General features: G+C 39.0%; 1 protein-coding gene across 1 annotated transcript in view; it reads left to right on the top strand.

The window, feature by feature from the left end:
* Positions 1–214: 214 nt before the first annotated feature.
* Positions 215–23,955, top strand: part of UNC13C (unc-13 homolog C) — a 650,594-nt gene continuing 626,853 nt past the window's right edge. The window contains exon 1 of the mRNA XM_066342502.1: positions 215–3,212. Within this exon, the coding sequence (XP_066198599.1) occupies positions 218–3,212 (2,995 nt within the window). The 5' untranslated portion in view covers positions 215–217. The remainder of the gene's footprint in view (positions 3,213–23,955) is intronic.

Below are 23,955 nucleotides of genomic sequence, written 5' to 3'. Positions count from 1 at the left end.
CCCTTCCTCCAAGAGAGAATGTTTATCATAAATGGAGCTTTGCTTCTGGTTTCCATGGGCACTGACTTTGTGGCAGAGCCACGACTGCCCTTTCACTGAATATTTTCAATGATTCAGAGAACATCTGAACAGTGATGCTTGCCTTGGATTTACAGATATCCCTCCTGATACCTTGTTTCTGTTTTTGGAGTAGAGAAACTTGCACTAATTGCTCTCCATGGTGGCTAATTTTTTCAAGAGGCTGATTTTACCTTACATACATAAGCTTTGCAAAGGAATGTTTACAAAGAAATTGGGAAATACAACCAGGAAAAAAGAAAATCATCAGCAGAAAAACGATCAAGCCTTTCTCACTGCTGGCCAGACCAAAACCCCCAAACTTTCTAACACCTTGAAAAGTACTGTAAAGAAGATTGCAAAGTGTTCATCCACTCGCAACCTATCCACTGAAGAAGACACAGCTAACAAAGAGTTTTCCCTCTCACCAACATTCAGTTATAGAGTAGCTATTGCCAACGGCCTACAAAAAAACATTAATGCAACCAACAGTGATAATGAAGAGTTGTTTCAAGAGTTATCTTCAATTGAGAGTTCCTACTCAGAATCGCTCAATGAACTAAGGAGTAGCACAGAAAACCAGGCACAGTCAACACACACAATGCCAGTTAAACGCAATCGGAAGAGTTCAAGCAGCCTGGCTCCTTCTGAAGGCAGCTCTGATGGGGAACGCACTCTGCACAGCTTAAAACTAGGAGCTTTACGTAAACTGAGGAAATGGAAAAAGAGTCAAGACTGTGTCTCCTCAGATTCAGAGTTGAGCACAATGAAGAAAACCTGGGGAATAAGAAGCAAATCTTTGGACAGAACTGCGCGAAACCCAAAGACAAATGCCCTAGAGCCAGGATTCAGTTCCTCTGGCTGTATTAGCCAAACACATGATGTCATGGAAATGATCTTTAAGGAACTTCAGGGTATAAGTCAGATCGAGACAGAACTTTCAGAACTACGAGGACATGTCAATGCTCTGAAGCATTCCATCGATGAAATCTCCAGCAGTGTGGAGGTTGTACAAAGTGAGATTGAGCAGCTACGTACGGGGTTTGTCCAGTCTCGGAGGGAAACCAGAGACATCCATGATTACATTAAACACTTAGGTCACATGGGTAGCAAGGCAAGCCTGAGATTTTTAAATGTGCCAGAAGAAAGATTTGAATACGTTGAAATTGTGGTGTACCAAATTCTAATAGATAAAATGGGGTTTTCAGATGCACCAAATTCCATTAAAATTGAATTTGCTCAAAGAATAGGACACCAAAGGGACTGCCCAAATGCAAAGCCCCGACCCATACTTGTGTACTTTGAAACCCCTAAGCAAAGGGATTCCGTCTTAAAAAAATCCTATAAACTCAAAGGAACAGGTATTGGAATCTCAACAGATATTCTTACTCATGACATCAGAGAAAGAAAAGAGAAAGGGATAACATCCTCCCAGACATATGAAAGCATGGATATAAAGCTGTCTACTCCAGAGCCCCAAATCAAGAAGAAAAACTGGCAGTTGCCAGATGACAGTGATGAAGAGCTAGAACCTGACCTCAATAGAAACAGTTATGCTATGCTTTCCAAGTCAGAGTTTCCAACAAAGGGAAGTATTTCCAAGTCAAGTTCAAAATCACACAATGCTAGAGCCAAAAATAAAACTGCTAGTAGCAGCAGAATTTCAAATAATAAATCAGATTATGATAAAACTTCATCACAATTGCCAGAATCAGATACTTTGAAAAAACAAACCACAACCCGTTATGCAGATGCAACACCCCTCTGGCATTCACAGAGTGATTTTTTTACTACTAAACTTAGTCGTTCTGAATCGGATTTCTCCAAACTGTGTCAAACTTACTTGGAGGATTTTTCAGAAAATCAGTTTTTCACTAGAACTAATGGAAGCTCCCTCCTGTCATCTTCAGATCGGGAACTTTGGCAGAGGAAACAGGAGGACACACCTACCTTTTATGGCAGTCCTCAGGATTTATTTTTGGAAGGGGCTGTTCAGGGTGTCCAAGGGCAGAGTGAAACTGGGAACACAGAAACTGTGGATAGTGGAATGAGTAATGACATGCTGTGTGCATCTGGAGACCAAAGTCATTACAGTGACTCTCAGCGCTGTTTACATGAGGATCTTTCTCCATGGAAGGAATGGAATCAAGTAGAACAAGGAGCTGATTTAGGTTTAGATTCATCCACTCAGGAAGCTTTTGACTATGACACAAACAGTCTGTCTGATCAACAACTAGATGTTTACAATAAAGACCAAGAAGACTTGAGGAAGTGCCCCAGTGACCTTCAGGATGACTCTGAGAGCTATGATTTAACCCAAGATGACAACTCATCTCCATGTCCTGGGTTGGATAATGAACTACAAGGCCAATGGGATGGCCAATATGATTCTTATCAAGAAGCTAATTCTAATGAGTTGTATCAAAATCAAAACCAGTTGTCCATAATGTATCAAAGTCAAAGTGAATTGCAAAGTGATGATTCAGAGGATGCCCCACCCAAATCTTGGCATAGTCGATTAAGCATTGACCTTTCTGATAAGGCTTTCAGCTTCCCAAAATTTGGGCCTACACTACAGCGGGCTAAATCAGCCTTGGAAGTAGTATGGAACAAAAGCACACAGAGTCTCAGTGGGTATGAGGACAGTGGCTCTTCCTTAATGGGGAGATTTCGGACATTATCCCAATCAACTGCAAATGAATCAAGTACCACCTTGGACTCTGATGTTTACACAGAGCCTTATTACTACAAAGCAGAAGATGAGGAGGACTATAGTGAACCAGTGGCAGATAATGAAACAGATTATGTTGAAGTGATGGAACAAGTTCTTGCTAAGCTAGAAAATAGGACTAGTATTACAGAAACAGATGAGCCAATGCAGGAATATGATCACCCTTCTTATGAAACACCTTATGAAACCCCACAAGATGAAGGTTATGATGGGCAAGCAGAAGATGTGGTTAGTGAAGGAGGATTGGAATCCTTAAATGAAACATTAGATGAAATGGAAATAAAAGAAGATGAAAACCAAAACATTCCTGAACAGCCAGTGGAAATCACAAAGCCAAAGAGAATTCGTCCCTCTTTCAAGGAAGCAGCTTTAAAAGCCTACAGAAGGCAAATGGCAGAACTGGAAGAGAAGATCCTGGCTGGAGGTACTCATGTTTAAATGATACATTATGAGCTAATTGTGTTTTAATGTTGGGTGGTGCTTCTTTAGACGATGTTCTGTGTTTATTTGTGAGAGAGAATTTATTGGCAAGGAATTTGCATGTTTATTCTGAGAAGGATTTTATTTTACTCAGATAGCTCTCCCAACACATTGGGACTAATGTTTTTAAATCAAAATGTTTTCACACAGGTCATACTAAAACAAACCCTACATTCTGTGGATCAAAATTTCTCTACCAGGATTATACATAAACTCCATTTCATTATTAACCATCTATGTGGCATCAATTATTGAGGAAAGAATGATTGAAATCAAAGAGCAGCCTACAGTCTATTTCTTGATACCATTAGGTTTATAGCATTGGGGGAGAAAGGTATAGTTAATCTGAAAGAATTAAGAAAGATGGACTCTCAGATTTACCATTCTTTGTTTCATCAAATCCACACTTTGAGGCCTGCCAGTAGGAAGAGCTGGGTGCGCACAGCCAACCTGAACCAGTCCCACAGAGGACCAGAGCCTCCTTTACTATCTTATCTACTGATGCAACTGAGGGCCGGCACTAGAGCCAAAGCCCTCTGGACCATGCCTCAGTAGTCACAATTCACACAATTTACCCTATTACTCAGTAAGGTGGTAGAATAGAGAAGTTTCTTCTTAGAGAGTAAAGTAGAAGTCTCTTGACCATTATGGAAATAGAAAGAGTACCTTATGTAAAATTTTACTTGATTTCTTAGAGGAATAATTTTGGATTATACTTTTTAGAAAAGTAGCTGCATATAAATAAAAAAAGTATTGACTTTTAATTTCTCAACCAAAATTCATCTGCATGAATTAAGAATTTACCTTAATCCCTTACCATTTATTTTTTTTGCATGCTTAGCACTTTATATCTTTGGAATAGTTTGCTATAATCTCAATTTTAATGAATTATATATTTTTAATGTTTTCCTTGATTATGACATTGTCCTCACTAAGTAAAACATTTCTTTTACATAATATTTCATAAAGATATACTTTTATATAACTGAGTGTTATTTGCTATTATAAAATGTTATAATAATTTCCTTAGCCAGTGACTGATTATTGTTTCTTTGTCTTGACCAAAGTTTTGATTAGACATTACTCAAAACTGGCCATTTTCTGGTTGATATGGGTGGGTTATTGAGTAATCAGATACTTTTATTGTTAAACTGTCATAGATGCTAAGACATTTGAAATAATAATTAGGGTTCTCTGCTCTAAAAATCTATCTGTATAAAAATTACACATTCTATATAATTTATTTTAAAAAAAGGTAATTCAAGGGGACCTGGGGTGCATTGGCTTTGATTTGTTTTTCAGGGTGAAGTTCATAACCATATTTAAAACTGATTGGAAAATGCAAAGTAGTTGAAATTTTAGATAAATAAAGTTCATATTAGAATAATACATTTTATTTCAGAGCGACTTTTAATAGTTAGATATTCTCATTACTAAAACTTAGTTGATAGTTTCTTGGGATATAGGCCAGCAATTTGACATTGTGTTTTATTTACTGTGGATTCAGAGAAGTCTACTCAAAAGCATGTTAGTACTAAGTAGTGTGTATATGCTTGTGTGTCTATTGTGATGTAATCTATACATGTTTTAATGCCAGTTGGTTAAGGTATCTGAAATGTTAGGCAGTGTTATAAACACGAGTCTATATTATTCAGGAAATAAAAAATGGATCTTCATCTACTTTTTTAGAATTCTAAATTAGCAAACCTCTGTCAAGTAGAATGTTGATGGTAATGACCCTTCAACTAGCTAACAACCCCAGTCATTCACAGGCACTGATCCTTAGAAAACACAAATGTACTTGTTATACAATTACCAGAAGCTTAAGAATTCTAAAATAGGTAAAACAATCTTGTGCCATTTACTTGACATACTAGGACTGGCTACAGAAAACTCAGACCCCCTCCGCTATCTTGCAGCTTGGCTTGTTATTCTGTGAGCCAGCTTTGAATGGAATCTGTTGGATATCATCTATCCTAGAAGAAATCAGACACACATCTTTAAGATGCTCTCTTGTTGCTTGAAAGGCACCAGATTGACTACCCAGGAGGCTGCAGTAGCCTAGATTTTACAGGCCATCTCTTTTCCCCTTGGCAGCAGTCAGGCAGTTGTCCACCTCCTGTGCCACCAATATGCCTCAGGAGGGAGGGCAGCCAGAAAAGGGCATTTTTAGGTCCCCTTCCATGCTCATAGTATCCCAATGAGGTGTCAATCGTCATGATAGAATTTGTGCCCATGGCCATCTGCTTACTGGGCTTTGGGTAAATGCCAACATATTTTTCTCTCCATGACTATCCAGTCACCATTTGGCAGCAGTGCTGTCTTTTCTCCACCGGACCACAGACTTCTTGCTGTAAACAACATGGGGTGCTAACATGGCTTTATGGAATTATAAGCTCATAGATTTAAATTATTTATTTCAACTTTTATCTTTGGGGACCTGGTAAAGAGGAATTTTAAAGACCCTGATGTTTATCTACAGAGATATTAGGTGCTGGAGTTTCTGAGAAACTTCACCTTGAACAGCATGCCTGTTGGAAAAGGGACTTAGAGTGTGTGTAGCCAGAAACTCCATGAGGTCATATCCTTCCCTTGCTGCCAGACCCTGCTGAGTAGTATCTTTTGTGTAGCTGGCCTGAACTCAACACCACGGTGGTAACTATTGATTCCCCACTTCCAGCCCTGTGCCACCTATCAACTGAAGTTAACTATTGTCTCCTCTGAATTCCCATATCCCTGCCTCTGATGGCATGGTCTTCTACACAATGTAATGACAGTATGTGCACATTTCTTATTCTCTCAACTCAACTCTAATCCAAATGGCAAGAGGTCTTGTCTTTTTACCCTTTCATAGCCCTGTTCCTAGACCAATGCTTGATCTGAGATGGCACTGAGATAATATGTGTTCGATGAATGCCTGAACCCAGGGAAACAGGATTTGAAATAAAAGGCAGAAGCTTTGAAGTCAAAGGTGAATCCAAACTGTGGCTTTAATTGTTTAGACTATGACTTTTTATCTCGAGAGTTCGGAAGTATGATTATAGATAAAAGCTTAAGTAATCAATAGATTACTACTATATACCAGGGATTTTCCAAGCAGTTTTTCTCTTTTATTCTTTTACTTCCTACAACATCACTATTATTTTAATTTCATTATTATCCCATTTTATAGATGAATAAACTGAGATGATGAAAACTTATTTAACTTAATGTTGTACAGATAGCTTAGGTTGAATCTAGATTTAAATGAATAGTTAATTTGGTTATTTTGAGTGGCCATATGCTTACTTACTTCAAATGTTGTGTTATTCATGTTCTAAGGAGGAAAAACATGATTAAAAATGAAGGATATCATTCACACTGAGGTTTATTCTAACAAAAGGATTTTCATGAAAAATTTGTAATCCCAAAAGCAGTGAGGTTTTCATATGAAATAGTTAATCCTCAGTTTTTCTACATCAAATTTTTGGTTCATCTTATAAATTAAAACTTGTAGAGTCCAGTTAATGCTGTATAATTAGCTACTTAAAGGGTGATATACTTGAAGTAAATTTTTCTAGCAGAACAACAAAAACCTTGTTTTGTTTTCAAATGTCATTTCTGGGCTCCTGTAGTTTCTTTGAAAAAGACTGTGACATCTGCAATTAGCATAACTACTAATATTTTAATCAGGGTACATTTTGTTTTCTAAATAGTTATAGAACTTGTGAAAATATTTTGGTTCCTAATAAGGGTATGAACTTCAATGTAAACTTTTTTTTTTTTTTTTTTTTTTTTACAGAGAGAGATAGATAGGGACAGACAGACAGGAATGGAGAGAGATGAGAAGCATCAATCATCAGTTTTTCGTTGCAACACCTTAGTTGTTCATTGATTGCTTTCTCATATGTGCCTTGACCGCGGGCCTTCAGCAGACTGAGTAACTCCTTGCTCGAGCCAGTGACCTTGGGTCCAAGCTGGTGAGCTTTTTGCTCAAACCAGATGAGCCCATGCTCAAGCTGGCGACCTTGGGGTCTTGAACCTGGGTCCTCCACCTCCACATCCCAGTCCGATGCTTTATCCACTGCGCCACCACCTGCTCAGGATTCAATGTAAAATTTTTTTTTCCATGGTTGATATTTAGACTAGTGGTTCCCAATCTGAGAGGTTGCTAGAGTCATCTAAGAACCCTAGGTAGTAAAGTAATTTCTGTTCCTGTAGTGGTGATGTAAAATTACAAATTATTAGGATCCCATCACTAAACACTTTGGTTCTGTAATAGTCATGTAATATAGAGCCCAGGGATGTTCAAAATTGTATATTATTGATGAATTACAGTTGCCCTTGTAAATAAAAGAACCATTACAACCACACATATACAAATAAAAACATAACGAAACAAAATACTAGACATTTCAAAGTGAAATTCTTTAGAGAAAGATAATTTGTTCCAGGATGTTCATATGCATAAATACATACATACTCATTTTTTCCCCTTTTAACATAAATGGTATTAACCTGTCACATATTCATGCTGTTTTACATTATGGCTTTTTTTCATGTAGTATATATTTAAAATATCTTCTCATTTTATTACCTACTACAATTTTAATGACAGAAATATTTCTACTATATACTTATTACATTATTTATTGGCTTAGTTCCCTATCGTTGAACAGTTAAGTTTCTTACAAACTCATAAACAATGCAACCCTAACACCTATCTTTGAGAAAATGAGATAACATATATGTAAGATAAATTCCTAGATGTAGAATTACTGGGTCAGTGAATTTCATGGTTTAAGTGCGTTAGGAACATATGAGTTCTAGGTCAGTTCCAAGTACTTTATTTTCATAGCACCTGTCGAAGTTATAAATTTAGATTTCGATATATGATTATTTGACTATTGTAAATCTCTGCTACTACAATAGATTATAAAGTCAATGAGTGAATGTTTCATTCTGTTGCTATTATAATTCCAGAACCTACCCCAGTATTTGTTATAGAGTAAATCTTTGGTAAATAGTTGTTGAATAGATAAATGAATACCATCCTCCTCTCTAAAGTTACTATCTAGTTGCATCTAAGGCAGAGAACATTTTGAATTCAAATTGACTTTAGTTTTATTTCTTTCAGTTAAAAGGACATTTTTTTATTATATATTGTAATATAGTACAATAAGTAAAACATACTGAGAGTGAAAACCTGACTTTCCCCCCCTTTGGCCCAGTTAATCACATCTGCGAAAGGTTAGCTAGTTTTTCTATGATGATATAACCTAGACATCTCCAAAAACGTAGTTGAATTTACTTAAATTCCAGGCTTAACATTTAAGAAGAATAAATATTTTAACTCAGTGTTTAGGCCGTGGTAGCTCAAATCTGTATTATAAAGTGCTTCTCAGACTTTAGAGTGTGTTGGGTCTCACCTGCAGAGAGTCCAGATCAGGGGTGATGGGGTCTTCACCTTTATGAAAAGGTATGTGCAAATTGAAAATTTTAGAAGTCATCTATTTTGAAAGTCCTCAAAGATTCTGCTGTAGGAACTACCTGGTGCATTATTGTGCTTATAAACAAAGCCTCATCATCTTAGATATTCCATATTTTATCTGTTTTGAAAGTTTGAGGTGTGTTTTCATTATTATTATTATTATTATCATAATCATCATCATCATCATTATCTCTTTCTCAAAGAAAGCATAGCAATACTAGTAATAGTAGAAGGCAGCTCATAAAAACGTTTCATGCAAATATAGTTCATAGTCGTAAACTTTTCACTTAGTCTTGTTTACATCTATAGACTCTAGAATTGCCTATAATACACAAAAATTGTCTTGGTCTTTGAAAGAGGTTATGATCCACAAGAGACTTACCTGTTAGGGCTGAAGAAGTTGAGAGACTCTGGAGGCAACAGAAACATTTGGCGTTTCTGCTTCTTGCTAGACACAAAGCCCCAAAGGCCCAAGGGCATGTTTCTTCTAAGGAACAGGACTGAGACTCAAAGAACATGTGTGTTTTTATTTTATTTATTTATTTATTCATTTATTATTGATTTTTAGAGAGAGAGAGAGAGAGAGAGAGGAAGGTAGAAAGGAAAAAAGAGATCAATTTGTTTTTCCACTCATTCATGCCGTCATTGGTTGAGTCTTGTATTTGCCCTGACTTGTGATTGAACTCACTACCTCAGCATGTCCAGATGACACTCTAACTAACCAAGCCACCTGGCCAGGGCCTACATGTGTGTCTATAAATCAATTGAGAGGGGAGAAAAGTAATGGTGGTGTATATAGGAAATTAGTTCCCAGTAGAGCCAAAGCCTTAAAGTATTTGCTGGTATGAGGTGCACTAAGAGAAAGGTATGGAAATCAGATCCAGGTCTAGAATATTTATGTACATATTTAAACCACACTATAATCTTGGAATGAAGGTAGTATGAGCTCCACTTTACAAATGAGACAACTGAGTCTCAGAGAGGCAAAAGCAGGTCTAAGTTCACACAGCTAATAAGAGTGTTGATGGATTATGATATACATCTGACACAATCCAAAGTCTGATGCTGTCTCCATGACATCCCATTGAAATGTAGCCAAGTCTTGCCATGAAAGGGCATGGTTCATACTTTTAAGCAAATTCGTAAGTTATACTTTCAAGATCAGCCAGTTTTGTGTTAGCAGGCATCTTAAGTACTGATCTCTTTTAACGCGAGTGATAATACATAGTTTGGGCTATTCCTGAGATTATACCTCAGGCTACAGGTGAGCAGGAAGTTGCATCCAGGAAGGCTTTTTGCTGATAGGGCCTTGGTTACCTGGCTAGGGACTAGGGAAGGCTCTAAACATCCCAGAATGATAATTGGTAGGATGAAAGCAAACCCCAGAGGACTACACAGGCCAAGAGAGTGACCAAGTAACCTAAATTGGGGTTCAGATCCAGAAGGAGTCCCTAGGACAGGTTAAAAAAAAAGGCCTGATTATTTCCCTGGCATCCAAGGACTGAGCCCAATGTGCATCCAGCATGACTTGACATTGAGTCCCAGTTTGCTGGGATAACCTGACCATAAATAGAACTGTTCTTCATGCTCATGGTATTAACTTAGGCTGTCTCTACAGCTTCCAAGAACAGAGAGAACTAAATGCCTTAATGGATTTCTTCCTTGTGGTTTATTTCAACCTATGGTATACTTTTCCTCCTCCTGTTTCTCCACCTTCTATCTCCTCCTCCCTTTTTAATGAAAAGTATGCTGTGGAATCTTGTCAACTACCTCATTTATCAAACTTGGTTCATTCTGGCTCTCAGCTACTTCCAAAAATAAAAAAACCCTCAGAGAATAAAAATGACTAACTTTCAAAGGATTCAAACAACTGTGACGTGACTCTTTAGGCAATCCTAAAGGCTCCCAAAGTTACTTTGAGCAATGTCACTTTATTTGAATAAATGTATCTTTCCCTACTCCCTTCATCTTTCTTCACTGCCTTCAACTTATTCTTCATGTCTTCCCCAATTCAACCATGATTACGTCTTTAAAAGAGTTCTCATTTTGAAGTGTAAAATATGATGTATGTGTGGGCATTTTTTAATGTAACATTGACACACACACATTTTCTTAAGAACTGTATAAAGTAGGTAGGTGAATAATGGGTAACATTATTGAGTTTTTTGTTAAGTTACAGAAACTATTTAAAAATATATTTTACACTATATTAAGTCACATAATTATCACAACAACTCTATGACTGTTTCCATTTTCTAGATGAGAAACAGAAACACTAACTTACCTATGGGAGAAAAAAACCCAGGAAATGACAGAACAAGGATTTAGAATTAGGCATTTTATTCCTAGATTCTCTGTGGGTACTCACTGTCGCCTAGTTTAAGACTTTATAAATTAAATATTGATATTCAACTTACAAGACAAAATCCTGAATTGGCAAAATGTTTATTTACCCAATGGCTCCAATTTGTCAGCAGAGCTACAATTGCAAGCTATTTCTAAAATTATAAACCAGTACTCAAGCTAACAGACCATTTTCTCATTTTACCTGATATTTTTACAGACAACATGATTATCCAGGTGTCATTGCTGTGTAACTTGTGATGAAAGAAATTGTTGACTGCGTATAATAGTGGCAACAAGAACTGACAGATTGAATATGATCTTACTTCCCAGAGATGTAGGTTAAGCTTCCTCTTTTCTTAATGCCTTTTCCAATTGCCTGGAAAGCTCTTGGTTTTAGTTTTCTATTTCTGTTTTCCAGTGATTACAGTTAAAGACATACACAATCTCACAGGCATTCACAGATGACAGAAAATATAAATTCACTTAATGATTAGCAGAGTGGCATTTTACTACTTGAGGGAATGCAATAGGAAATTTCCATGTTGATCAACATTCCCTTTACATTTTTTAAAAAACATAAAGCATTTTAATATTTTTAAAAGTTAACTCTTACATATACTTAATACTCATAAAAAATCAATGAAATAAACTATTGCCAACCTCCCTAAGTCTCTTTTCCCTCAAGGTGATTATTAGTAGTTATGTAGGTTGTAAGACTAGCAAGTGATGGTACCAGGTTATCAGCCCAAGCACTTCACAATCCTACTGTAGTAGTCTTTGCACAATAACATATCTTAGCTACTTGCTCACATTTATACTTCTTTTTTTCTGGATGTTGAAACACTTGAGTACTGGTCTATAAGACAAACTTCTGAGGCTGTATCAAGAGTATATCTCTGCTGATTTTTCTTTTTTTTTGAGAGAGAGAGAGAGCAAGAGAGGGAGAGACAGACAGGAAGGGAGAGAGATGAGAAACATCAATTTTTTGTTGTGTCACCTTAGATGTTCATTGATTGCTTTCTCAATGTTCCTTGACCAGGGGTCTCCAGTTGAGCCAGTAACCCCTTGCTCAAGTTAGCAACCTTGGGCTCAAGCCAGCAATCTTAGGCTTCAAGCCAGTGACCTTTGGGCTCAAACCAGCAACCATGGGCTCATATCTATGATCCCATGCTCAAACCGGCAACTTCAGGATTTTGAACCTGGATCTCAGAATCCGTGGCCGATACTCTACCCACTGTGCCACTGCCTGGTCAGGTTCTGCTGATTTCTGAAGTTAGTGGTTCTTAGATTTTAGAATGTATGATAATCACCATAAAAAAATGAATTCCACAATCCAATCTCATGTTTAGTCCAATGCAGGATGATCCATGGATCACATTAAGAAAAGCTTAATAGTTAATAATAGATCTTAAATGCTTTTTTCCTTTCACCGTTTCTGGAATTTCATTTGCTTGATTGGCTTGAGTTACCTCTCTGTGTACTGGATATCCCAAATCAGTGTCTTTGGGCTAACTCTTCCTTCCTCAGACTTAGTCTATTATATACATTTATTCTCTTAGTCATTATTTCACTCATTATTTCATTCATTCTTTAATCAATATTTAATTGCTTGGGTGGGCATCTGGATATAGTAGTGACAAATCTTATTAGCTCTTTGTCTTTTTTAAGTGAATGAGATGAATTTAGATTTTTTAAAAAATGACTCAGATATCATTTTGAACTTTGATAGCTGCTGTAGAAATAAATTCAAAGTGTTAAGAAAGCGTTTTATGGTTTGGAGGTTAGAGACATCGTCCCTGAGGAAATAAATGACATTGGATCTGAGATCTGAAGAAGGAATATGTTGAACTAAGCTAAGAGAAAGGAAAAGGAGCATTCTAGGCAGAAGAAATGACATGCACCAGCATCTTAAGACAGATGTGACATGACATATCTGAGCAAGTGAAAGCCTGGTGTGACTAGCGTACATCAACAATGCAGAGAATGGATGGTGTGAGACAAATCTGGTACAATACTCAGAGGCCATATTTCTAAGTTTTATAGATCACTGGGGGATTTTTTCTCCTGTTTTAGTAACCATGGAAAGCCACTGAAAGGGGTTGCTATGACAAACTGGAGGACATGCGTCAAGTAGGATATCCCTCAGGTCTCAAACTCATCGTGCCTAACGCTGACTTCTGTTCTTCCTAATCTTGCTTCTCCTCCTGGATTTTCTATCTCCATACATGGCACCACCACCCACCTGTTTGCTCTGGTCACTCATCCTTCCTGGCTTCTTCCTGGTCACACTGTGGTGGACATTTTTTTTGTTGTTGCCCAGAATCTGAATTCCTTTCTTATTTGTGGTCCTGAGTGTGTGAGCCCTTGGCAGGGGGGGGTAGTGCCCTGGTCTTGCTGGAGAAGCTGGAGGGAGCTGAGAGTTCCTTCTCTCCAAAACTGGCAGCTATGGCTTGCACACATGGCATAGCATAGACTTGGCTAATTGGAAGCTTCTGTCCAGAAATTTAAATTTGTATCAGTCATTTAACAAGACCCAACAAGTTTACCTCCTAGTAAATCTCAAATACAGCAAATCCTTTCATTCTTCATTGTCTCTACCATAGTTCTAGTAACCACCAACTCTTTCCTGTACTATTTTTAGAACTTTCTCACTAGTCTTCTTGTCTGTGTATAGTGCTCACACTACCCTTTTCCCCAATCTGTCATCTCTATGTATCTAGGGATTCTTATAAATATGCAAAACTATAAAAAATATATATCTTTGTAGTACTTTTAGGATGAGGTCCAAGCAAACAGTGAGTCTTACTGCCTGTTTGCTTGCTGCCTCGCTCACTAGGCTGTATGCTCCTGGGACTTAGTACCAGGCACTGTGCTGTGTACCCTGGGCATCTCTGCTAGTGCCCACCAGTGACCAGCAATGAGGCAGCTGAGCCTAGTGGTTAAAAGCATGGGTTCTGGAGTTGGCCTACAAGGTGCAAGATCTTAAGCAAGTTAATTTCTCTGTGGCTCATTTCCTCACTGACAAAATACAAATAATAATAGTATGCTAAAATAATATAAATAAAAATAAGATCACCTTTCAGCCAAACCAGTATGTAAGGAGCCAGCTACCTAAAAAGCATAGATTTCTCCCTTTGATCTTAAACTATTTCTGAAAAATATGAGCCAGAAGGCAAATGCTATGGTTACCTTACTATATATTTCTTAACTGAACTAAAATAACCATCCAGTATGCATTTGGGGAAGTGACCAATTATGTGATTATTTTTGTGGTTTGAATTCTTGAAAGATTTCGGGCACAGGCAACTTGGCACAAGCTGCTCCATTATAGTATTAATAGTTACAGTTATTGATGTTTTCCTGCAACAGAAAAACATGGAACTGCCTGGACTCTCTGGCTTGTTAACTGTGTTGCTTGGGGCAGTTTCAACCTAGAGACCCAGGTAAGTCCATCAACATTTATTGATTACTACAGTGTGATGAGCTCAAGAATAGGGCCCTGGAAAAGGAGAAAACAAAGGATGCAAAAACATGAATTCTTTCACTGATAGCATTACAGTCTAATTTGACTCAAAATTATTTTTTAAGCTAAGTATTGTGAGTGGCATTTTACCAAATATTATTATTATTTTATTGTTTATATAAAAATATTTATTAGTGCTTACCTAAATGTATAGTTCTGTAAAGAACATCACAATCATAATTAGAAGAAAAGACACAGAAAAGATAATTTATAACTGGTTGACTAATGACAATTACTACTTAATTATTGTTATTTAATTCAGAGGTATAATTATTTCTATATTATATATACTTGTAATTAATAAGCTAAGATAAAAGGAGCATAACATTAAAAAGAAATAACTAACATTTATTCAACCCAAACAGAGGTAAGTACTTTGTAATGCATTTTTCAACTTAAATGTCCACACACCCTCCAGAGGCGCAGCACAAGTCTTTGGACCTCCATGTCACCCTCCTGAGCTGTCCCCTGACTACAGCTGCAGTGGGGGTGACCACAGTTTGTGAACTCAGCGTCCTCGTTCACTGACAGCCTCCCACCTCAATCAGGCACCTTCTTTCCTTCAGATTTCTACCTCCTAGTCCTCCTCATGTTTAGAGATTCCCCTCAGCAACCCTCAACCACTGCATTAATCCAGCGTTGACCAGATCAGTGCTGCAGCTTCTACTGCTGGAGATCCCAGCTGAGTAAAGCCCCTATTGGCTGCAGAGGCAGCCTTCTCAGTGAGCCCCTCACCTGGTTTTTTCTCCTTCTTTGTCTTATTCTTCCTGTCTCCAGGGGTCACCTCCCAAAAAAACTAATTGCCTTCATGTCCTTGTCCGGACTCTATTTTTGGGGGGAGTCCCAAGTAAGACCTGAGGTCATGGTTACTATATAGTAGTCATTTTACAGATGAGTTAACAGAGCCTGAGGCCATTAAGCTGACCGTCACTCACCTAGCTAACTCACCTTAAGCAGAACCGGGATTAGAATACCTGCCCCTGCTCTTAATTACTATACAACCTCTTGAGAAAAATATGAAGGTACTAGTGGAAAAGGTCTAACTAATTACAATCAGAATACCTAGGTTTAAGAGGCCTTAGAAATGATCTCAGCCAGTGAGATGAATTAGGTTAGAAATTGTTAGTGACGGTAGTAAGTGAGCAAAAACACTTCTCTGTGTGTTAAGAAGCATAGAGACAGACTTGTGCAGAAGTAAACAGGGCTTCCTTCATTCTCTCCTCAGGATCCACCCCAGCTCAGTCTCCTGAACTGGCCGTGCTGTGTCTTCTGATTACTGTGTCCTGTAGCCACCTGTTCTCTGACTCTCCCTTCCCAGCACTTTCCCACACGGCTTTGTAGAATGACTCTGATATTTATTATAATTGATTTTCAGTTAATAAGCTGCATCTCCTGGGGGTGTTTGCATTTTTATGTGTTTCTCTTCCATTATACAGTGCCAGGTTTTCCTGCTGATAAAGGCATTTTAGGCATTGGCAAGCAGGTGGGGTATAGTTTTTGGATAGTAGAACTTGTTTGGGTATTTTGAAATCATACCATTTTAGCAACTGAGCACATAAACAGCTAAACTTGAATAAAATTATGTTTGGACAACTTGAAGTGTCTACATTTTGACGTAGAGTTGGAAGGACTGATCGAGAAAAATGGAAACAATCAGAGAATTATTTATGTCCAAATATTTGGGAAGGGGCACAAGTGCGTGTGCTCACCTGCATTCATCCATAATGACCTAACAGTACAGGTCACTGGGAAAATGGGTTTCATTAATTCCTTAAATAGACACTGTAGAAATAAGGATCAAATATGGTAAACCTTTGATCTGGTTGTATAAAATTAACTGTAATCATAGTCGAGTACATTATCAAGTATGTTAACATGGTCACATTATTATTAAAACTAAGTGTTGGTCCTGGCTGGTTGGCTCAGCAGTAGAGTATTGGCCTGGCATGTGGAAGTCCCAGGTTCGATTCCCAGCCAGGGCACACAGCAGATGCACCCATCTGCTTTTCCACCCCTCCCCCTCTCCTTCCTTTCTATCTCTCTCTTCCCCTCTCGCAACCAAGGCTCCATTGGAGCAAAATGTCCTGGGCACTGAGGACTGCTCCATGGCCTCCGCCTCAGGCACTAGAATGTCTCGGCTGCAATGGAACAATGTCCCAGATGGGCATAGCATCGCCCCCTGGTGGGCATGCCGGTTGGATCTTTATCAGGTGCATGTGGGAGTCTGTCTGACTGCCTCCCTGCTTCTAACTTTGAAAAAATACAAAAAATATATATATAAATAAGTATTAAGCAAAACCATTTTTTATATATCACTGTGAACTTTATCATACATTTTGTTTGCTATAACACTGAATTATTATTACATGGTTGCTTTATCTTGTCTTCTTCTTTGAAAACTGACTATTCTGCCTACAACTTAAACAGTTAGTGGAGTATCATTGAGAAGAATTTTATTTTCTTATGAAAAAGGCTCTGGATGTCTTAAAGACTGAGGAAGATTATAGAAGGGGGAAGTAGATCTAATTTACAGTTCAGGGTCAGACAATTACCTCATGCTGAGTAGTTTAAGTTATGAGTATTCATTTATAACTGTAATTTGATTCTGTTGGTGGCTTTGATTTTTATGGCATTGTTCAGTGTCAGAATGAATGATTTAGAAAGGAAAGCAGCTTGTGGTGAAGGAAGTCATTTCCATGTCAAGGTAAATAAAATCAGATTGATGAGAAAATGATCCATTGATTATAAGATAAGAAATATGAGGGATGCTTGGACTGACCTAAAATCTGACTCTTCAAAGAAAATTTGACCACCCTCTTGGGCTTCCCCATTGCACTGGGGGATGACTACTCAGGTTTGAAGTGCAAATAACTACTCCAGGGTTGGTTCTTTGTTATACTCCCTTTCGCACAAAGGATATTTTTAAAAACCCAGACTCACTTCTTTAAAGTGCAACAGCATAAAACAAAGGAAAAACATGTAGATTTAATGTGCAATTTCTTAGAGTCATGGGTTTTTAGGCTAAAAGGACCTTTCTAAATTATTTAGGCCAATTCTCTCATTTAACAGTTGAGGGAAATGAAGGCCTGGAGGTTACAATCACACAGTAATTGTGCTGAAGAACTAGCTAGAAACTGGTTCTCCTCATGTAGTCAGTTTCAAACTACATGCTGAGAGTTTGCAATAAAAGGATGCTGCTGATAAAACAGCTGTTTATTAATAATGGCTTAGATGCAATTAATAATAAGACTAATTGCCTCAGAGCTCACTACCTAATTTATAGGAAGAAACACTAATGCAAAATACTCAATGCACTTATTTTTTTAATTTAATTTATTAAGGTGACACTATTTAGCATAACTATACAAGTTTCAGGTGCCCAATTCTACAATGCATCTTTGTACATACACCCTATTGTGTGATCACCCCCTACACCTAATCAGGTCTTTGTTAATCACCATTCACATCCTCCACCTCCTCATTCCCGGCAATTGCTATGTCTCTGTCCATGAATTGTTTTTTTGTTTGTTTGTTTTCTTTTGCTCTTCCCTCTACCTCCCTTGCCCAGCCCCTCAAACCTGCCCTCAGTAGCTATTTACCAATATTAGAATGAAAATCTGAAAATGCAAAAAATAAAAAAATATGTGTTAAAATATTTTTGAATAAAGTTAGAGAAACAGTAGTACTTTGGCTATATTTTAATTTCAAGTTTTCTCTTATTGCGTGATAAGAAAAATGATTCTTTCGATCAACTCTCTAGCTGTATCATACTGTCCTGGGATTGTAGGGGTGGAACAGATCTTGCCGATCATTGAGTACATTTACTCCCAAGCCTGGATATTTGCCAGCATCACCAGGGTAAATTTTATATACAGTGGTTCTGAGATCACACTCCTGAGGGTTCTAATTTAATTGGCCTGGAGAAGGACTTAGGGATACGTATTGCCAGTAGGATTCCCTAAGTTTCTGAAGACCAGCCAGGTTGGAGAACTCTCAACCCAGTGCCCTTGTTTTGCAAATAATAGAAGTGGAAATTCAGATATTACTTTCCTGGGCCAATTTTTGTTTTGTTTTTTAGTACAACTTCATGAACACTCTCCTCTTGAGTACATGCAATCTATGTGTCCTTTTACTGTTTACTTTTGTGGGCTAGGAAAAGCATCCATCAGGAATGAGCTCTCAGGTAAAACCCTATTATATACAGTGAAGTCTTATTATAGGGTCACTAAATTAGTTCAGCTCCATTGGGGGGTTGGGTAGGGGAAGAGAGAGAGAGACAGATTTAAATAGTGCCAGTGATACCTCTTGCCAATTCATTCAGTGAGCCTTTGCCCCTGAATTTTTTCTTTGGCTTGCTCTCTGCCTCAGCAGGCTGGCCTCAGCTACTGCAACCAGTCTCTTTTGCTTTCTTTGGCTTCTGGTCCAGTTTGCAAGAGGTCGCTGGGAGAAGAGAAAGGAGGTTAGGCAGGGTACCTCCTCTCACTCTCTGCTAAAGCTGTCTCTCTGGTGCAGTGCCTCTGTTGGTCACCATTGCAGCTTTCACCAGGCTCTGGGCACTGGGCACACCATTTTCTCCCCTTTGTCCTTAAATCTCAGGCACAGTAGCCATTTTCTACTATATGTAATCGCTGGGGACATTCCCATTCCTATTCTGTTTTCTTAACCCAACTCACACCTCAATAGTGTGTCTCTTTCTTTCTTTCTTTTTTTTTTTTTTTTTTTTTTGTATTTTTCTGAAGTAAGAAGCAGTGAAGCAGAGAGACAGACTCCCACATGTGCCCGACTAGGATCCACCCAGCAAGCCCACTAGGGGCAATGCTCTGCCCATCTGGGGCATTGGTCCGTTGCAACCAGAGCCATTCTAGCACCTGAGGCAGAGGCCATAGAGCCATCCTCAGAGAACCTGGTCCAAATTTTGCTCCAATGAAGCGTTGGCTGAGGGAGGAGAAGAGAGAGATAGAGAGAAAGAGGAAGGGTTGAGAAGCAGATGGGTGCTTCTCCTATGTGCCCTGGCTGTTAATCGAACCCAGGACTTCCACACGCCAGGCTGATGCTCTGCCACTGAGCCAACCGGCTAAGGTCAGTGTGTCCCTTTCTTAAAGACATTCATTTGAGTCACTGGCATTAATTTTGTTTTCTGCAGGCAGCTAGATTAATACAAGATGGGAAGTAGAATTATTTATTTACCTCAGTAATTCTAAATTCTTGAGTTGATTTATAGTACCAGTATCTCCTTGAACAGAAAATGATTTACCCTTAAGAATAGAGTGGTGTGGCCCTGGCCAGTGGTACAGTGTAGAGTGTTGTCCCAAGGCACCAAGTTTACGAGCTTGATCCCAGGGTCATGAGCTCATTCCCGAAGGCACCAGCTCCACCCTGAGGTTGCTTTTTCGAGCCCTGGTCAGGACTCGACACAGAGTCCCAGCTCAATCCTGAGGGCACCAGTTCAAGCCCTAGTCAGAGGACATGTGAGAAGCAATGAATGGGCATCCGACTAAGTGGAATAACGAACTGATGCTTTGTCTATCTCTCTTCCTTTCTTCCTCTCTCTCTCTCTCTCAAAAAAGAAAAGGATAAGAATAAAAATATAGTGATGTAAAATTCTACTTTGCATTGGATATTACTGTACATTTATCATTTTTGAATGCATGATTAATGTATAAAATGGTTGGCAGAAAACTATACACTATGTAATTTGTGAGTTCTTTAGGATGTTTTCAAAGGTAATTTTGACCACATAGATTTCCCTCCTTAGACACCGACTTTAGAACTTCATTTTATGGTTAATGTAACTTCACTGTACGTATCATAAAAGACATTAAAGCTGGAGGGAGACCACAGAATGAAAGTATCAGGGAAGAAGAAATTCAATTTATGTCATTCCCACAAACTGCAATTTACTTTGTCCCAGAAGTCTGAAACAAAACCCTTCAAAATGTCCCCCAGAAGAGTATAAATTGTTGCAACCACTTTCAAGGACAATTTGGCAGTATCTAACAAAGTGTTCAATAGACAAACCCTTTCTGCCAGGTTTTCTTCTTTTATGAATGATGATTCAGATACACATGGAAGGCTGTTCACCTCAGCACTGTCACGTAAAACACAGCATACAACTTCATCCTCCTTTAAAAGAGACGTGCTAAGCATGTGTAATGTTGTCAATGGAATGAATACTCTGTTGTCATTAAAAAAAAATCAGAGATATGTAGATGCTTGAGATATAAGATGGAAATAATTGAAGATGCAGAACAGCATATGATATGTGACCCTATTTCGGAGACTTATCCCTATGTTTACCTCTTCTTTTTTAAAAAATCATAAGCATGTACTATTTGCATAATAAAAACACCATAATGCGGACCCGGGTTCGATTCCCGGCCAGGGCACACAGGAAAGCGCCCATTTGCTTCTCCACCCCTCCGCCGCGCATTCCTCTCTGTCTCTCTCTTCCCCTCCCGCAGCCAAGGCTCCATTGGAGCAAAGATGGCCCGGGCGCTGGGGATGGCTCTGTGGCCTCTGCCTCAGGCGCTGGAGTGGCTCTGGTCGCAACATGGCGACGCCCAGGATGGGCAGCGCATCGCCCCCTGGTGGGCAGAGCGTCGCCCCCTGGTGGGCGTGCCAGGTGGATCCCGGTCGGGCGCATGCGGGAGTCTGTCTGACTGTCTCTCCCTGTTTCCAGCTTCAGAAAAATGAAAAAAACAAAACAAAACAAAAAAACACCATAATGCCCCCATAATGGTAGTGAGGACTTAGACGCACCCAGCAAACACTTACTGCTAATGAACTGACTGACTTCATAGGAACTCATTGTCTCCAACTGAGAGGCAGCTCTGTATAGAGAGCTGCCTCCCAGTTTCACTGTCCTTATTCTAACCACTTTAAATCTAAAGCCTATTTTATTGCTGAATGCATGCAGCTTGTCACTAGAGAGGTGACTTGAGCTCTGACTCTATTTACTGAGAAGTGCTCGTGTATACCATCACTGAGAGATAAACACAGATACTGATTTCCGCAGGTGGAGAGAAGGTTTTCATCATTCAAGGTGTCCGTGACATAAAGGAAAATGAACGGGTGAGAGAACATGCTGCCAGGAAGCAGAGAGAGAATCCAGAACAAGGGTCCAAAAGCCCGAGCAATGCACAGAGAGGTTTCGCACAGAGGCAATGTGTCAAATCAAAGAGAGGAGGGATTATATTTTTCGATGAAGTCATTAGCTGTGGGAAAAGAGATAGCAAAGATGAAGGTGCGGTCATAAATTCCTCTGTCATAAAAGGCAGTTCTGGTCATAATACTTAAGTGATTTTGTAGGCTGGCCATCTGGGATTTGAAGTTACAAAGAACTACTGTCATTCTAGGAGCTTGCAAGCCATATTGAGAGCTTTGCCACCAGAGTACAACCCTTTCCCTTTCCATAACACTCTATATACCTTCAGTCTTGCATACATTCCTAAAGAAACTTAGAATTCTAGGATTTGATAAGCTAGTCAAAGGGTGTTACTGATAAGACTGACATATGGTGGCAGAGTAAATAAAGCGGCGACCTGGAATGCTGAGATTGCAGTTTCAAAAACCTGGGCTTGTCAAGGTACATATGGGAGTTGATGCTTCCTGCTCCTCCCTGCTTCTCTCTGTGTCTCTCTCTCTCCCCCCTCTCTAAAAATAAATAAAAGTGGTACTGATAAAAGCTTGAAAGTATTCTCAGAATCACAATACAGTGTATCAAAGCTGAAGAGGCCTCTGTGATGCAGGGACCTGCTTGCCGCTGATGCTGGTGGGCGGAGGCCAGGCCTTGCTCATCACACAGTGCACAGAGCAGACCTCGATCAGGACTGAGCCATCTGCAGTGGAGGAATCTTGATCTAGTCCAAATCCTCCAATTTACTAAGAGAGAAACTGAGGCCCAGAGAGGTTATGAATTTTCTAAAGGCATTACGGTTTGTATCTCCTATTTAGCACATTCAAAAATCCTTCTCTTTAAGCATCTTTGGGATCACATTTCAATGTGCTGGTAATAACCTGTTTAGCCATAATGAATCACTCTTCACTTCAGTTTCCCTATATATAAAAAGACCAAAGTAATGTCTGCCTTGGTCTGAGCTTGTCCAAGCAAATGTTACCAGGCTTCCATTGTCTCTGCACTACATCCCTCCTTAGCAGCCAAGATGCAATGACATTCTCTTCCTGCTCTTTTTCCACCTGGCTGAATCTGACCTTCTATGAGGGACCTGTGGCAGTTTGCTAAACTGTATCGTAATTTGAGGTGTTAAGAGATCAGAACAGTCCCTGGCCGGTCTGCCCAGTGGTAGAGCATCCGCCCTGTGTGTGGATGTCCCAGGTTTGATTCCCAGTCAGGGCATGCAGAAGTGCCCATCTGCTTCTCCATCTCTCCCCCTCTTGCTTTTTTCTCTCTTTCTTCCCCCACCCCTGTCTTCTTCCCTCCTGCAGTCCTGGCTAGATTGGAGCAAGTTGGCCCCAGGCACTGAGGATGGCTACATGGCCTCTGCCTCAGGCGCTAAAAAAATGGCTCCCATGTAACAGAGCAAGGGCACCAGATGGGAGAGCATCACCCCCTAGTGGGCTTGCCCAGTGGACCCTGGTCAGGGCACATGCAGGAGTCTGTCTCTGCCTCTCCTCCTCTCACTAAAATTTAAAAAGAAAGAGAGAGAGAGAGAAAAGAGAGAAATCAGAACAGAACAGAGAGAACTGAATCATCCATTGACTTACTTTGTTAATTGTTTGACTGCTCCTCTAAAAAATGAGCTCCATCAGAACAGGAAACTTTGTTTTGCTTACTTATTTGAATAAACAAATTTCTGTATTTTACATATAAATGAGATAGTAGTATACATAAAATTTTGTGTCCTGCATTTTGCTTAGCATTGTATCATCAGTATTTCCCATACCATGAAACTCCTAAAGAAAGTCATTTTTATTGACACTCAAATATTCCATTGTCTCCATAAATTAAAATTATTTTAAACATTCTTAAAAGTTTTCACATTGGCCCTGGCCGGTTGGCTCAGCGGTAGAGCATCAGCCCTGTATGTGTAAGTCTCAGGTTTGATTCCTGGTCAGGGCACACAGGAAAAAAAAAAAAAAAAAAAAAAAAAAAAAAAGTTTTCACATTTAGATTTTTACTATTTTTTCAAGAGGAGTGATTTTAAATAATGCTGCCATGAACTTCTCTGTGTATAATTCTGTTTCCTTTTATTTATTGTTTCTTTCTTTTATTTATTTTAATTTTTATTGATTTTAATTTATTGTGTTTACATAGATTCAAGTGTCCCACCGAATATATCTCCCCCCCACACCCGTGTTCCCCTTGACACCTCCCTTGCCCTACTTATC

Source organism: Saccopteryx leptura, chromosome 6 (genome assembly GCF_036850995.1).
Source record: "Saccopteryx leptura isolate mSacLep1 chromosome 6, mSacLep1_pri_phased_curated, whole genome shotgun sequence".
Classification (NCBI taxonomy): domain Eukaryota; kingdom Metazoa; phylum Chordata; class Mammalia; order Chiroptera; family Emballonuridae; genus Saccopteryx; species Saccopteryx leptura.
Note: the sequence above shows the minus strand (reverse complement) of the source record. Positions and strands in the feature narration are given on the sequence as shown.